The sequence below is a fragment of the Rhodamnia argentea genome, chromosome 2 (assembly GCF_020921035.1).
Source record: "Rhodamnia argentea isolate NSW1041297 chromosome 2, ASM2092103v1, whole genome shotgun sequence".
Taxonomy (NCBI): Eukaryota; Viridiplantae; Streptophyta; class Magnoliopsida; order Myrtales; family Myrtaceae; genus Rhodamnia; species Rhodamnia argentea.
In genome coordinates, this window is record NC_063151.1 from 11,582,412 (window position 1) to 11,598,646 (window position 16,235).

At 39.2% G+C, this 16,235-nt stretch overlaps 1 protein-coding gene across 1 annotated transcript; it reads left to right on the forward strand.

The window, feature by feature from the left end:
• The first annotated feature begins 10,977 nt into the window (after window positions 1–10,977).
• On the forward strand, window positions 10,978–11,631 carry LOC125313642. Its single transcript, XM_048273445.1, has one exon. It carries the CDS (start codon window positions 10,978–10,980, stop codon window positions 11,629–11,631), a length of 654 nt encoding a protein of 217 aa, XP_048129402.1.
• The last annotated feature ends 4,604 nt before the right edge of the window (window positions 11,632–16,235 follow it).

A 16,235-nucleotide genomic window follows, 5' to 3' on the forward strand; every position in this document is an offset into this window, starting at 1 on the left:
AGATGTTTCATTAGTCAAGGGTTTGAACTTCAATCTTGTTAGTATTAGCCAATTATGCGATATTGGATACAAAGTTTCTTTTGTAGAGAATAAATGCTCAGGTACAAGCCAAGACAACAAGTAATCATTTACCGGACGAAGATATGGCAACATGTACCTTCTGGACACATCGTCTGAGAATGAAAAATGTGTTCTATTCGTCAAGGACGATCCAGAACTATGACATAGAACGTTGGGACACATAAGCATCAAGTAAATCAACAAACTTTCCAAAAAGAAGCTTGTGAGAGGACTCTCAAATGCCAGATTCGAAAAGATAAAAATTTGCGAAGCATGTAGACTTAGAAAGCAAGTAAGAAATTCCTACAAACCCATAAATGAAGTAATCACTACTCATGCTCTGCAGTTGTTGCACATGGATATCTTCGGACCCACTCGAACACAGAGTATTGGAGGTAAAAAGCATTGTCTTGTTATTGTGGATGACTATACTAGATTCACATGGGTATTCTTTCTCACTCACAAAAGTGATGCATTCTCTTTCTTCAAAATCTTTTCTAAGAAAGTTCAAAATGAAAAAGGTTATTCAATCTCAAGCATCAAAATTGATCACGGAGGTGAATTTGAAAATCACTACTTTGCAGAATTGCGTGATCAAAATGGTTTTCAACACAATTTCTCCTCTCCATATACTCCTCAACAAAATGGAGTTGTCGAAAGGAAAAATAGATCCTTGCAAGAAATGGCACGAACTTTTTAATTGAAAGCAAAACTCCACCCCATTTCTAGGCTCAAGCGGTTTCCACTGCCTGTTATATTATCAATCTTGTTTTTCTCGGACCATTGATTAAGAAAACTCCCTATGAACTCTATAAGGGAAGGAAGCCAAATATTTCATATTTTCATGTGTTTGGATGTAAATGTTATATTCTTAAGAATAGAAGTGACCAGATTGGTAAGTTTGATGAGAGATTAGATGAAGGTGTATTCTTGGGATACTCCACATCTAGTAAAGCCTACCGAGTCTTCAACAAGAACTCTCGGATAGTCGAGGAATCAATGAATGTGAAATTTCAAGATGAGCGGACTACTCGGACGATAGATGCTGAAGAAATAATAAGATCCGAGAATTAGAAATCATCATCCGAGAAAGTAAAACCATCATCTGAAGACGTAGAACTAGATGAAACCTCTCGGAACATGGAGAACACTCCGCAAATCACATCATTTGAAGATTCAAATGATGAAGACTTCACTGAGACTGAATGTGATAAATCAAATAGGAGTTGGAAATACGGATCCAGTCATCCCGCAAATCAAGTCATTGGAAACATAGATGAAGGAGTCAGAACTAGATCCAAACTCAAGGATACGATACATGCTTTTGCTCTAGTTTCTGAAGTCGAACCCAAAAGAATCGAAGAAGCCCTTGAAGATGAAAGCTTGATCGAAGCTATACAACAAGAGTTACAACAATTCAGGGTGAATGAAGTTTGGGAACTTGTATCTGAACCAAAGAATCATCCTGTTATTGGAACAAAATGGGTCTTCCGGAATAATTTGGATGACAAAGGAAAAGTAATCGGGAACAAAACAAGGCTCGTTGCAAAAGGCTACTCACAAGAAGAAGGGATTGATTACGATGAAACCTATGCACCAGTAGCAAGATCGGAATCTATTAGACTGCTACTTCCTTACGCTTGCCATCATGACTTCAAGTTGTACCGGATGGATGTTAAAAGCGCATTTCTCAATGGATATATCAAGGAGGAAGTTTATGTCAAACAACCTCCAAGCTTTGAAGATCCAAAGAACTCAAATCATGTGTACAAATTGAAGAAGGCTCTCTACTGATTGAAGCAAGCACCCCGAGCTTGGTATGAAAGGTTAAGTAATTTTCTTACTTGAAAAGGTTTCGAAAAAGGTAAAGTTGATACAACTCTATTTATTAGAAGGGAAGGTAAAGACATTCTGCTTATCCAAATATATGTTGATGATATTATATTTGGTTCGTCTAACCAACATATTTGTAAGAACTTCTCTCGGACCATGTAGAATGAGTTCGAGATGAGTATGATGGGAGAACTCAAATTCTTCCTAGGATTACAAGTGAATCAAACTAAACAGGGTACATTCATACATCAAGAAAAATATGCCTTGGAATTAGTGAAGAAGTTTGGTCAAAATAACCGCAAGAAAACAGAATCGCCGATGTCTACTTCATCTAAATTGGATAAGGATGAACAAGGCAAACAGGTTGATCGGAAGCTATACGGGAGCATGATTGGTTCTTTGTTATACTTTCTTGCTTCTCGACTTGATATTATATTTAGTGTATGCATGTGTGCAAGATTTCAATCTGATCCTAAAGAATCTCATATGTCTCTTGTCAAAAGAATCATCAAGTACATAAGAACTAATCCAAACTTAGGATTATGGTATCCCAAAACATCATATCTTGTATTGCATGGCTATTCAGATGCTGATCTTGCAGGTTGTAAGTTGGATAGAAAAAGTACTTCGGACACATGTCAACTTCTGGGATTTATGCTAGTGTCTTGGTTTTCCAAGAAACGGAACACCGTAGCTCTATCAACTGCCGAAGCTGAGTATGTAGCACTAGGGAGCTGTTGTACTCAAATGCTATGTATGACGCAACAACTAAAGGACTTTGGTGTTGAAGCTCACAACGTGAAAATCAAATGTGACAACACAAGTACTATCAATCTCACGAAGAATCCAATTCTACACTCGCGAGCTAAGCATATTAAAATCAAGCATCATTTTATTCGTGATCATGTGCATAACTGTGATGTTAACATTCAATTTGTTGATTTTAAACATCAATTACCTGATATATTCATTAAGTCACTTGACAAAAATACTTTTGAGTACATTAGACAAGAATTGGGTATTACCATGATGCCTATTTGAGTTGAAACATAGACGGGAGAAATTGCCTCAGAACTTGAAAATATTATTCGAAGCAACTTCAGAGCTTGAAAGCATCATCCGAAGGAACTCAAGGATCATCTGAAGACAATATCTTCGGCGCAGATATGACAAAATATTTGATCGTTCGAAATCTTGGCGCATAAATCGTTTTTATTTTTGGCAACAAATAAGATACGCATCAACACAATCTTCTTAAATATTCGGCAAATATTATGTGACTGTGCTGATTGTTACGATTGAATATTTGATTGCCTTGATTGAAATCAAATTGATTGAGTTAAAATATTCTTAAAATATTTTCGGAAGAATTTCCTTTTATCAAAATAAGAACCGCCTCCTACACCCTAAACCTTCTCTACTCGCTCACTCACTCAAATCGCAATCTCAGGTTGCGAAATCCAAAAACCCTAAATCTCTCAACGCTGCACAATCGGAATTGCCCGACAACTCTCATTCCTCATGGCGCCCAAGAATCCTTCGGTACAAAAATCATCAGCTGCTGGCTCTCGCCGATCTGTTCGTCTAGGATCCAGAGGACAGAGAGCATCTAGTGACGCTCCAACTCATTACGACCTCACCACCTTGCCAAGCGAAGCTGAAAAGCGAGCACAGAGATTGATCGCTCACATGGCAGAAATTTCGCCAAAGGGAGTGACGGAGGAGAAACGCAAGAAGATTCAGCGGTGAATCTGTTCCACGGTAATCCGAACTCCTGAGGAAAACCCTAGTTTGCCTATTGACAAAAGGATAAAGCTAGCTAGGGGTTTATTGAATGTCATTAAAGGAATGCAGATTGATGGTAGGTCGGAAAATAACGTTCTGGAATTTGTAAAAATGAATGGGTTCTTCAATGAAGAAGAGATGTTCAAATTTTTTGAGATGCTCACTCGGACGGAAATAGGGCTAGCTACTAGGGTACGAACCGAACTTCGGAAAATTAGTCCCTCCGGAAAGGGCAAAGGAAAGGTTGGAGACCCTGCAGAGATTGAGCAAGGAAGTGTTCAAGAAAATGATGTGAATGAGGAAGTAATCTCTGTGACGGAACATCCGAGGGATGATGATGATGAACCGATTTATTCCTTCTTCATGTACCAATGAAGTTTTTGGCTGATGAAGAAGAGGCGGACCGGCTGTTCGGATCAAAGGAACATCAAGCGTGCTACGATACACTGCTTGCTAGAGGCATTATGCCTAACGGACACGTTGATTCTGACTTTTTTGAGAGGAATGGTCCGTAGATCCTCCGTCCCCTCACCAGGTTGCAGCTCCACAACTTCTGCTCCTTATCCACTCCAATCTATCTTGAATTGACTACCTATTTCTACTCGAACTTCACAATGATCGATAGAAATGCAATTCGGTTTTCTTACAAGGAATAGAACATCATTCTGATTGCTGAAGACCTAGCGGACATTCTTCAGACCGAGCTGTTCACTTTCACCAAAATTCCTGTCTCGGATAAAGATATCTACAAGGAGCTATCCGGCAACCCCGATCTTTCAAGAGCCAACAAGCTACATGTTGAGTATCACCACTTCCTTCTGAGGACCATCATATTGCATAAGGTAGTTATCAACTGCCTTTGACCAAAGGGATCCTAAAAAACAGATGTCTCAAGGTATGAGGCAAAGTTCATCCGGGCCATCCTGAATAGAAAACCCTTCTCTCTGCCTCACCTAATTTTTCTGCATATAAGGATAGCGGTGAAGAAGAATAAGGGTCAGCTGCCCTATGGATCTCTAGTAAGCGGAATCTTTGAGTCACTCCGGATAGTGGTACCCACGGAACTTAGATCCATAAAGCTTCATCAAGGAAGTGTAGGTGAGACAATGCTCACAAAGATGGGTTACTGATTTGAAAATGGAAGCTGGAGGGATAGAAAGAAGAAGGTAATCCCCATAGATCTTCCTTAGAAGGAGTATACTATTGAAACTCCACAAAACAAATCTTGAGAACCATCCTTAGAATCCACTCGGAAAAGGAGATTTAAGATGATTGCTCACAAATCAACCAAACCTAGCATCAAAAGAAGAAAACTTGCTAAGACGCTGCTTGATAGAATTGAAAAGGAGCACATCTCGGATAGCTCAGCAACAAATGATAGCGAATTAGAAGAGGCGATACAAACGATTGTCGGATCAACATATAAGGATGAGATTGTCATTCAACTGGAGCAACAGGAAAAGGAGAGACAGAACACGGAAGAAGGAGGAGATGCAGCGAGAGAAGAAATGTCATCTGTCCCAAAACAGAGAACATAGGCTGAGGGGCCACTTCCACAAGAAGGAACGTGCGAGAGGGAGCAAACCGAAACAGTTACTGATTCTGCTGAAATAGCAATTCTCACGGGCAAATCCGCTTCATCATCCGAGCACCATGCAAGAACTCAAGGGGAGTCAACAAATGTGGGTAGTCAAATGGATGAAACAGACGGTGCCAATAACTCAGACCTTTTCAAGGAGATAGCTAAGAGGCAACAAGAGATGGACCACAAATGGTCGGACTTTTGGACATCTTTGCGCTCGGAAGTTAAAGGCCTAAGTACAAAGGTAGATGCTGAGGTTGCAAAAATTCAGAAAACTGTCCATGATCATTCGGAATCTCGGTTGGGCTTCTTGGACAAGAGGATCCTCACTACGAAGTAGGACCTGGACCTTAAACTAAACCAGCTCTCCAAGTTTGTCCTAGTTCAACTACCTACGGACCAAGCCTCCACTTCGGATCAAGCCCCACCATCTTCTCATCTAGACCAAACACCAAAACCTTAATTTTTTTTTTTTGCATTTCATGTTTGGATCTATATTCTGAATCTTACTCTGAACACTGTCCTTTTCTCTTCTGATTCGTTTGATTAAATGATTCATTATTATCTACTATATTCCATATTTGAATGTTAGCATGTTTGATTTGAGTATCTTGCATAAATGACCTAGATAGGCATCGAATTCAGGGGAAGAAATAGTTTATATCTACAATTTATATCTGACTATCCGGATCACTCCCTTTTGCTGATAACAAAAAGGGGGAGAATGGTATATTATGTGATTTGTGATTTGTACGAGATGAGATATGTACGATATATGACTAATTTGTGATGTCGTGATGTGATATGTGACTCCGAAAAATATGTGATTGAATTATGTGAAATCAATCTGTAATATCTTGGCAAGAATCCATCAAGTACGGGATCTCGGGTTAACCATGGAATATAAAAACATCATCTGAGAAGTATGATCTGTGGAAACTTCATCCGAGAAGGAATACCTTCTCCTAAGCTAAGCGGGTGAACAAGTTTCCTTATTTCACAAATTTGAAAGCTTTGACTAAACAGGACAAGCTCCGAGCATTTGATAGAACGTGATGCTCTAAGGAGTTACGGCTTTCATATTCGCATTGTATATTAAACTATCACACATCTCAATAAGTATATGCACTTAGAATACAAACTCATCAATTGAGATAGCACAAGTTCTGAGACTACTCATCATCGTTTAATACATATTCTTTTTGAGAACTTATTCTTGCTAAAAGTACAAGGAACGAATTGTTAAACTTATTCCTTAGCAAGATCCTCACTGGAGTAACTTTGCTGAAGTTGCTCACCTTCTCTAAACTCAATTACTCATTACTATTGTGGATCGTTTTGTCATCATCAAAAAGGGGGAGATTGTTGAGAAAAATCCCCGGACGATTTTGAAGTTGACAAAACAATCCAAGTACTATTGTGTTTTGAGATAATGCCGTGATTTACTTGTTTTATAGATTATTCTTTTGTGCCAGGATGCACGGGATTGAATCTAGCAAAAGGATTTGGCTCGGATGTTATTTCTGAAAGCCTCGGACGCTGGTTCGAGCTCGGACGATGAGCGAGGATAGCTCGAGCGTTGGAATGACGCTCAAGCTACGAGAGAAGTATCTCGTGAGCATGAATCGAACTTCAAGAAGAATATAAATTGAGCTTATTGATGCATATCAACGGACGCCATCGAGCTGGATCATTCTTGAAGATTCTCGGTGACAGAGATCAATCAAGGATGCGGAACCAAGAAGACAAACAAAAACTTTCCAAATGGAAGAAACCATTTATGGAAACCCGGGATCATAATTATATGGGTGATTTGATCCAAGCGGGGAAGACTTTCCTTTGGCGATCCCCAACGGCTAAGAGATCTTCTTTTGATAATCATCTCTTCCAAAAGGGTAGATTTGGAGAGATCTCTTCTAGATGCCTTGCAACGGCTAGATTGGAGGCGGAAGAGTATAAAAGACATCTCGAAGACGAAGGGATAAAAGAGATCGGTGTTAAGAGGGAAAAGTGTTCATAATTCTTAGATAGAGTGAATTCCATTTCCAACACACTTCTTGGTCCATCCATTGCAATTGTGAGGAGGTGTATACACGAATGTTGAGCGCGAGGTTTGAAGTCTTGCGTATCAAGGAGATCACGGATTTGTAACCTCTGAGCAGCTTACTAGTGGAATCCAACCGATTGGGCGTCGGCCGAAGAAGTGGCCGTAGGCTTAACCAAAGCCGAACCACTATAATTCCTCTGTGCATTTTTCCTTATCTCTTACTCTGATCACTCTAAATATTTTGTGGTAGCTAAACCGCACACGAACAGTGCGCATCAATCACATTACATATCCTGCATCAATTGAATTACTTGCTCGTTGCGATATACTCTAGCTCCATCATCTGAGATCTCTGTTTTATGCTGTGTGATCTAAATTCCACAATAATTTCTTAAAATCACACTCTATCACCTATTCACCCCATCTAGGTGAAATCACTAACTATAAACACTTTCTACTTCAAATAGTTCATCTCAGATGCGGTGAACTTCTTGTTCAAATAATAAATCACACGATCTTTTCCATGCTCTTGACTTTTTGAGCAAGCATAGCACCTAGAGACTCGTTGTGAATCATAAGGTAGAAGATCGGAGGTTATCCCAGTATCGGCGGAATAAGCATCGACGGATTCATTAAGTAATGCTTAAGCTTATTGAATACCTGTTGACACTCCTCATCCCATTTAACTAGTGCATTCTTCTTGAGAAGTTTAGAGAAATGCTTGGCTGTCTTGGATAGCTGGGAAATAAATCGAGCTATGTAGTTCAGTTTGCCCATTAGGCTTTGAACTTCCTTCACCGAAGAGAGAGATTTTATTTCGCAAATGGCCTTCACTTTTGACCGGTCAATTTCAATACCCTTAATACCGACAATGAAGCCAAGTAATTTGCCAAAGGTTGCCTCGAACACACATTTTGTGGGATTAAGGCACAATTTGAACTTTCAGAGCCTTTCAAATAGCTTTGTCAAGGTCTTCACATGACCTTGCCACGCCGGAATATCCTGCAAAACTCCATATTTTCGTACCACAGAAGATGATGATATCTTGTCACACCTATAATACCCAACAAGGATATGGGCTCCCACTCACCGTGATACAAATGGGCCTTAGAGACTCGGAACCATGTAGCTTGCCATAAAAAAACTTTAGGACTCGAATCTTTAAGTAAATCAATCCATTGAGAATGAGGCAATCCTTTAAAGTCCTTTTGTAATTCTTGAAATTTTGCAATTGGGTTTTCATCTTCGCTTATCCAAGGTATAATCATCTTAGAACCAAACTTAGCATAATGAGAGAAAAACCACATTTGCAAAAGTTCAGGTGAAGCGAGGAATATCTTATCTTCTTTTTTTATGAAACGAGTTAGGGATATGAAAGCTTCAGCTAGGATAGCATTAATGAAATTCATTTCACTACAAATTTGCCTAGCTATCCAAGCCATAGATGGACTGATAAAATTTTTTTGGCGTGGAAAAATCACAAGCCCAAAAGTCACAAGCCTAAAGAAAGCTAGAATGAAAATCTTACTTCTCAAATATGAATTGCTTTCATAAAAATGCTTAATGAGAAATGAGAAAGGACACATTTGACATTTTTCTTTCAAAATTTTCGTCATTGCATTTTCATTAACTTTAAAAAATTCAGCAATAAAGAAAATTGGATCAATTCCCATACAAGGATGAATTAAATCAATGTTCAAAGGTTTTCCTGTGGCGACGTTATATTCTTCCAAAGTCGAAGTGAGTTCGTGCTTACCTAAAATAAAGGTAGCGGTATCCGGGCACCAAAAATATGTGAGTGTTTGTATAACCCCAGTCTGTAATCCGATGTCTAAAAGTGGCAACATATTGCCCATACGGTTAATGAAATAATTCGGGGCACCGATGTTCAAATAACCCCACATTTGCTTCAACTCGGCCTTCGAAATATACACGAAATGGAGATCCGAATGCTCTATTGTCTATAGATCACGTGCTACAAACCTAATATCATAGACCGATCCAAAAATAATATAAGACAATATAAAGTTTATGAGCATACTTTACCGTAGGATAGGAAGAAAAACAATCACAAGGACATGTACATGATTCGTGAGTTAAACTTATTCTATCTATCTTAGAGGCTGGTAAATTGAAGAGAAAGACTTACGGCAATGCGACAATCTCGCGCACATAATCAAGATTAATGTTAATCTTACAATGTAACCAGGATTAGCTGGGTCATTTCACTTCGGTTTCTCAAGTTAAAAATTATAATTTCCGCTTCAGTAATCCTACCGAGCACAAGTTCTAACTTTTAAAACTCATTTTTGGAAAAAGATTTGGGATTGAATTTAGACTAACTTTCAACCATGATCCCATGGTGAAAGCTAGAACCAATCTCAATACCATTCTAAAACTAGTGGCTTAGGTCCGGCCACGGGTCGGTGTGGTGTAGTGCTAAAATGATAAATCATGCACGATAAATAATATGTAAACACCGCTTCAAAAGAAATTGTAGGGAATAAATCACAGAAATTCCAAACTCCAATCCCGCAAAACAAAGGGGTTAGCTATACATTCCACCCCTTATATCTCCCATCTGCAAAACCATCTAACACAAGGTTAGGGACATACCCGGAGTCCAATTGCAAAAAAAAAAAAAAATGTAATTTTTCATGAAATTATCGGCCTAAGTCCACTAACGTAATGAGACAAGCGGATATCGAACTTTCAGGTCATCGATAGTGTTAAGGTAATCATGCTTCTGTAGGTTATAGTGGTTCGGCTTTGGTTAAGCCTACGTCCACTTTTTTGGCTGACAGGCAATCGGCTAGATTCCACTAGTAAGCTGCTCGGAGGTTACAAATCCGTGATCTCCTTGATACGCGGGACTTCAAACCTGGTGCTCAACACTTGTGTGTACACCTCCTCACAATTATAATAGATGGATCAAGAAGTATGTTGAAAATGGAATTCACTCTATCTAAGAATTATGAACACTTTTCTCTCTTAATGCCGATCTCTTTTTTCCCTTCATCTATGAAATGTCTTTTATACTCTTTCGCCTCCAATCTAGGTGTTGCAAGACATCCGGAAGAGATCTCTCCAAATCTACCCTTTTGGAAGAGATGATTACCAAAAGAAGATACGTTAACCGTTGGGGATCGCCAAAGGAAAGTCTTCCCTGCTTGGATCAAATCGCCCATACAATTATGATCCCGGGTTTCCATAGATGGTTTCTTCCATTTGGAAAGTCTTTGTTTGTCTTCTTGGTTCCGCATCCTTGATTGATCTCTGTCACCGAGAATCTTCAAGAATGATCCAGCTTGATGGCGTCCGTTGATATGCATCAATTAAGCTCAATTTATATTCCTCTTGAAGTTCTGATTACTACTTGCGAAATACTTCTCTTAGAGCTTGAGCATCATTCCAACGTCTAAGCTATCCCCGCTCATTGTTTGAGCTCGAACTAGCATCTGAAGCTCTTAGAAATAACATCCGAGCCAAATCATTTTGCCAGATTCAATCTTGTGCATCCTCGCACAAAAGAATAATTTACAAAACAAGTAAATCACGGCATTATCTCAAAACACAAGAGTACTTGGATGGTTTTGTCAACTTCAAAACCATCTAGGGATTTTTCTCGACGGAAAGAACGTGCGCAGTACTAGCGTGGGTGCTCTATAGGATGGGGCAATATACTTTGCATTACCGGATACTACTTGTAACGGAGTGTGATCCCATCAAGTACTTGGTCAATCAACCTGCTTTGGTTGGAAAACTAGCAAAGTGGCAAATTCTCATCTCAGAATTCGATGTTCAGTTTTTGTCTCAAAAATCAGTCAAAAGACTAGTAATTACTGATGTCTTGGCCGAGGATCCTAGGCCAAATAAGGATCTGGATCCGCCGGAGGACAAAGTCATGCCAATTAATGAGTGTGTATGGACCATATATTTTGATGGGGCTGTAAACTTATCAGGATCCGGTACTAGGGCAATTTCAATATCCCTAGGCGGACAACATTATCCTGTGGCAGTGAAATTAATATTTCCTTGCACGAACAATATTGTTGAGTATGAAGCATGCATCCTTAGGTTACAAGCTGCAATCGAAATGGGAGTAGCTCGACTTAAGGTGTTCGGAGATTCGGGCCTCATTATTCTTCAAATCGTTGGTAAGTGGCAAACTAGAGATGCCAAGTTGCAGCCTTATCATGCCTATTTAGAGGAGTTGGTGGAAGAGTTTGAAGACATTTTGTTTGAATACTTGTCGAGGACTCAAAACCATTTGCCGATGCTTTGGCTACATTATCGGCAGTGCTATAGGTCACGAGTGGACTAGAAGTTGAGCCTTTAAAGATAGAGGTCTTGCAGAAACTAGCTTATTGCATAGCTACGATAGAAAAGCCTAACGTTAAGCCATAGTATAATCATATCAAGGCATATCTTCAAACACATGAGTTTCCTGAGAAGAGTACCACATCTGACCAAAAATATATCAAGAAAATGACGTCGAAGTTTTTCTTAAGTGGGGAATGCCTATACAAGCAATCATATGATTCGATTTTATTAAGGTGTGTTGATTCAACTGAGGCCGTTCGTACGATGCTAGAAGTACATGAGGGGGTATGTGGTCCGCACATGAATGGTCATATGCTAGCAAGGAAGCTAATGAGGATGGGTTATTATTGGCTCACGTTAGAGAGTGATTGCATTCAGCATATCCGAAGTTGTTAGAAGTGTCAGATTCATGGTGACAAGATTAATGTTCCTCTAAATGAGTTACATCAAATGTCCGAGCCATGACCATTATTAATGTGGGGCATTAATGTGATCGGCCCGATCAATCATAAGGTATCAAATGGACATCAATTTATCATGGTTGCTATCGATTATTTTTTGAAGGAGATCGAAGATATGTCCTATATGACGATCACTTGCCGGAATATAGGGAAATTCATTTGTCGAGACATCATCGCTCGATATGGTGTACACGAGACCATAATCACCGACAATGGATCAAATCTGAATAATAAACTGGTGGATGATTTGTTCAAGGAGTTCAAGAGTAAGCATCTAAATTCCTCTCCATATCGGCCGCAGATGAATGGAGCGGTTGAAGCATCCAATAAGAATATCAAGAAAATTTTGGCTAAAACAGCGGAGAATTATCATGATTGGCATGAGAGATTACCCTTTGCACTTATGGCATATCGAATTTCTATCCAGACATCTACGGGGGCAACTCCATATTCTCTTGTATATGGTATAGAAGCAATTCTACTTGTTGAGGTTGAAATTCCTTCGTTACCTATTCTCTCGCAAGTACAATTGTCAAAAGCAGATTGGATCCAGTAGAGATTGGATTAGTTGAACATGATTGATGAGAAAAGGCTTAGAGCTCGATGTCATGGCCGGTGCTACCAGCAACGAGTTGCTAAATCTTTCAATAAGAAAGTCATGCCTCGATATTTTCAAGTAGGTGACCTTGTCCTGCGAAAGTTGTTGCCGATAGTTCCTCTTTTAGAAGGAAAATTTGCTCCTAATTATGGCAGCCTGTACATTGTGAAGAAAGTCCTTCCAAGAGGTACTTTGATTTTGGTCGAGATAGATGGTCGTGTTTTTTCCAATCTAGTTAATTCTGATTTTGTGAAGAAATATTACACTTGATTTATACTCATTATGACTTTGTTTCTAAATAATCAAATCTCGGATTGAATTTCATGAATCAAATGATTTGCTTGTTCTATTACTAAGTTTTGTTTGTGGAAGGCTTTTGATCAAGTAATTTGCGTATGTCCCAATGAAGCAATCATATTATATGAGAGATGTCGGGATGATGAAAGACAAGCCATTTCCATACACGTCCGAAATATTAATCTCGATTGCAAGTTGAGTGAAAATTTCCATGCTGACAATGTAAAGGATTGTCCGGAGAAAAGTACGACGACCAAAGTGATGAGAGGCATTCATTTCTGCTATCTAAACACTATAGGTTATCCTTTGCTTAACCATTTGAGCGGAGATTAACTTCTTATCCCTGTCGGGAATAACCCTACATTAGGGCAATATCTCAGAAATTCAGAAATGGTTAGAATTTTTCTTGCTTTCACTTGCATCAATCTTCATGCATATTTATTACATGTAAATTATGTGTTAGCTTGAGTGGCTTAGATATGACGAAGAGCATTTCTTTCTATACCCCTACACACTATCCCCTTTGCATATCCAATTTGAGTGGTGGATTCATTTCAATCCAATTGGTGATTATTCCCATGTGAACAAATGAAATTAGCTCAAAGCAAGTCAAAATGATTTGGGGCAAGTGGAAGATCGGAAGAAATCAAAGAAAGGGTGCAAAAGGACTCCATCAAGCAAAGTTCTCTCTCTCTCAAAAGAGAGAGAGAGAGAGAGAGAGAGAGAGAGAGAGAGAGAGAGAGAGAGAGAGAGAGAGAGAATTCTCTTAAAAGAAAGAAAAGAGAGAAAGTCAAGAAAAATTTCTCAAAGAGAAAATCTCTCTCTCGAGAAAAACGCTCTCTCAAAAAAAATGGGAAAAGAAAATGGGAGAGAGATCTCGGTACAAATGGTTTGCAAGGATGATTATTCAAAAGAAGTCATTTAGAAAATTCACAAATCCGTGGAGCATCTATCAAAACACACCAGCAATTCTCATATCGTCAAGAATCAATACAAGAATTTGTGGTGGAAGCTTGATTGAATGATCACCAATTTTCGTGTCCACAATACACCCCTTTGATTGAAAAAAAAAAAAGGAAGGCCCTTCATTTCAAGCCTACCCCAACCTACGTTACAATTCTTACTGAAGTCTCTTCAGATTAAGACACTTATGTTAACGTAGAATTTTAAATGCTTATAAATGTTGCTCGAAGAAGTGCAAGCAAGATTTTTCTATCTCATTTTGCGGGGTTCTTGGCCCGTAAACCCGAAGCAATAGATGATATCAATTCTTTCAAAGCCATGACTCTCATGAGTCCCCATTGTTAAAACTTTGACCAAACCTATGTTTCAGTTCTTATAAAGATCTCTCGGATTGGCCAAGTCATGCTGATTTCAAAAATATATGGACCCTTATCAAGCACGATGAAGAGAGTTCGAGTGATTCTTATGCCCACATCAGAGGTCGGGTCAAAAGCCTCTCATTGAGAGTAAATGAAAAGTCCTTTCTGATTGAAGGTCCCTCATTTAATGTGATCAAATTGTCAAAAGGACAAAACTACTTTTCTTATTGATAAATTCCCCGGTGAAACTTGGTAACGCGGGCAAATTCATGAATTATGTTTTCTTTGCCCATGCGCATGTGTTATTGTAACCCTATCTCGGGTAAAAAATAGGTGCAATGCAGCTAACTCTTATCATTTTTCATAACAAAAGAAGAATTCAGATACGTCTCCTAATTATTCTTCATTGTTTCTCTTTTCAAGTTTACCCAATAGAATAGGCGACATGATCTCTCTTATATGTTCACCTAGTGAAATAGGTGACATATCTCTTGTGTTTACCCAGTGGAACATGTAGCACAATCCACCTCATGTTCGCCTAGTGGAATAGGCGACATGATCTCTCTCATATGTTCACCTAGTGGAATAGGTGACATATCTCTTTGCGTCTACCTTGTAGAACAGGTAGCACGATCCATTTTGTGTTCACCCAGTGAAATAGGTGACGCGATCCCTTTTGTATATTCACCCGGTGGAATAGGTGACATATCTCTTCGTGTCTGCCCAGTGAAATAGGCAATACAACCAACCTCATGTTCACCTAGTGGAATAGGTGACATGATCCTTTTCATGGCTGCCCAATGGTATAGGCAACATGTCCCTTTTAATTCTTTCTTCAAATTTTTTTTTAAACAATCATATCATGCACTATTTCGCATCCGAAGGAAACTACGGGTAACGTACAGACAACCCAGGAACTTGCGAACCTTACTTCCGGTGGAATAGAAGTTTGGTGATCAAGAGATTTGACAGCATTATAAAGCTTTCCCTCACTTCGGCGCTTTTTGTATGCGATCGTGTGTGAAGCCTCTTTTACTGCTCCGCATGAAGTAAGAAGCCTTAGCACGCGTTCCTTTGCTTGCATTTTGCATATCATGCATCATTCAATTTGAAAATTGGGATTAAAACCCCGCTAAAAAATTCATTCATCATTTGCATTCTTAAAATTTGGGCTTAGTTTTATCTTTGAGTGAAACCTCTGTGAGCTTCCACTCAAAGAGAAGCAACTATTGACGCCTAAATTTTAACTATCCTTTTTTAGTCATTAATTTTTGCATAAAAATTAGGGACTATTTTAGCCCGTAGAAAAATATATTTAAATCGTTTTTCATGCATCACATTTCAATTCGGACCGACGGCGGATGGACTCGAGCGTTTAAGCTTAATTAAATTCATGGAACTATGCACGACCAAAAGGAGTTTAAAAACCCCACTTCACGGTCAAATTCTTAAGATAAGGCATTATCAGTTAATGAAATTGGAGAGAAGAATTTGGTTTGCTAGTTGGATTGATTGCTTAGAGATCTTCATGTATCCATATCTGCAAGCGAAACAGAAAAAGGGAGCATCATAAAAAGATTGCAATCTGATTTCTTTTTACCTAACTCAGGTCTATTCGGCTATAAAAGGGACTCATGCTTCACGATTCAAGGAGAGCTTCATCCGGAGCAGAGAAGGGAATGAGAGAGAGAAAGTGAGAAGCTTCGTCCGGAGCAGAGAAGGGAATGAGAGAGAGAAGTGAGAAGCTTCATCCAGAGAGAAAAAGAGAGAAGGGAAAAGTGAGAAGTTGGGGGAGAAAGATGAGGCTATTGAGGAAGAGCTTGGTCTAGTGAGGTCCAGACTCTAGAGTGAGGTCTAGAGTGAGGGGGATGGCAGAAGGTAAAAAAAAAGGGGGGGGGGGGGAGGAGAGCTTTGCCTAGTGTGGTCT

Coding starts and splice junctions, on each gene's coding strand:
- LOC125313642 (XM_048273445.1), top strand. CDS start 10,978: ATGGGGCAATATACTTTGCATTACCGGATACTACTTGTAACGGAGTGT.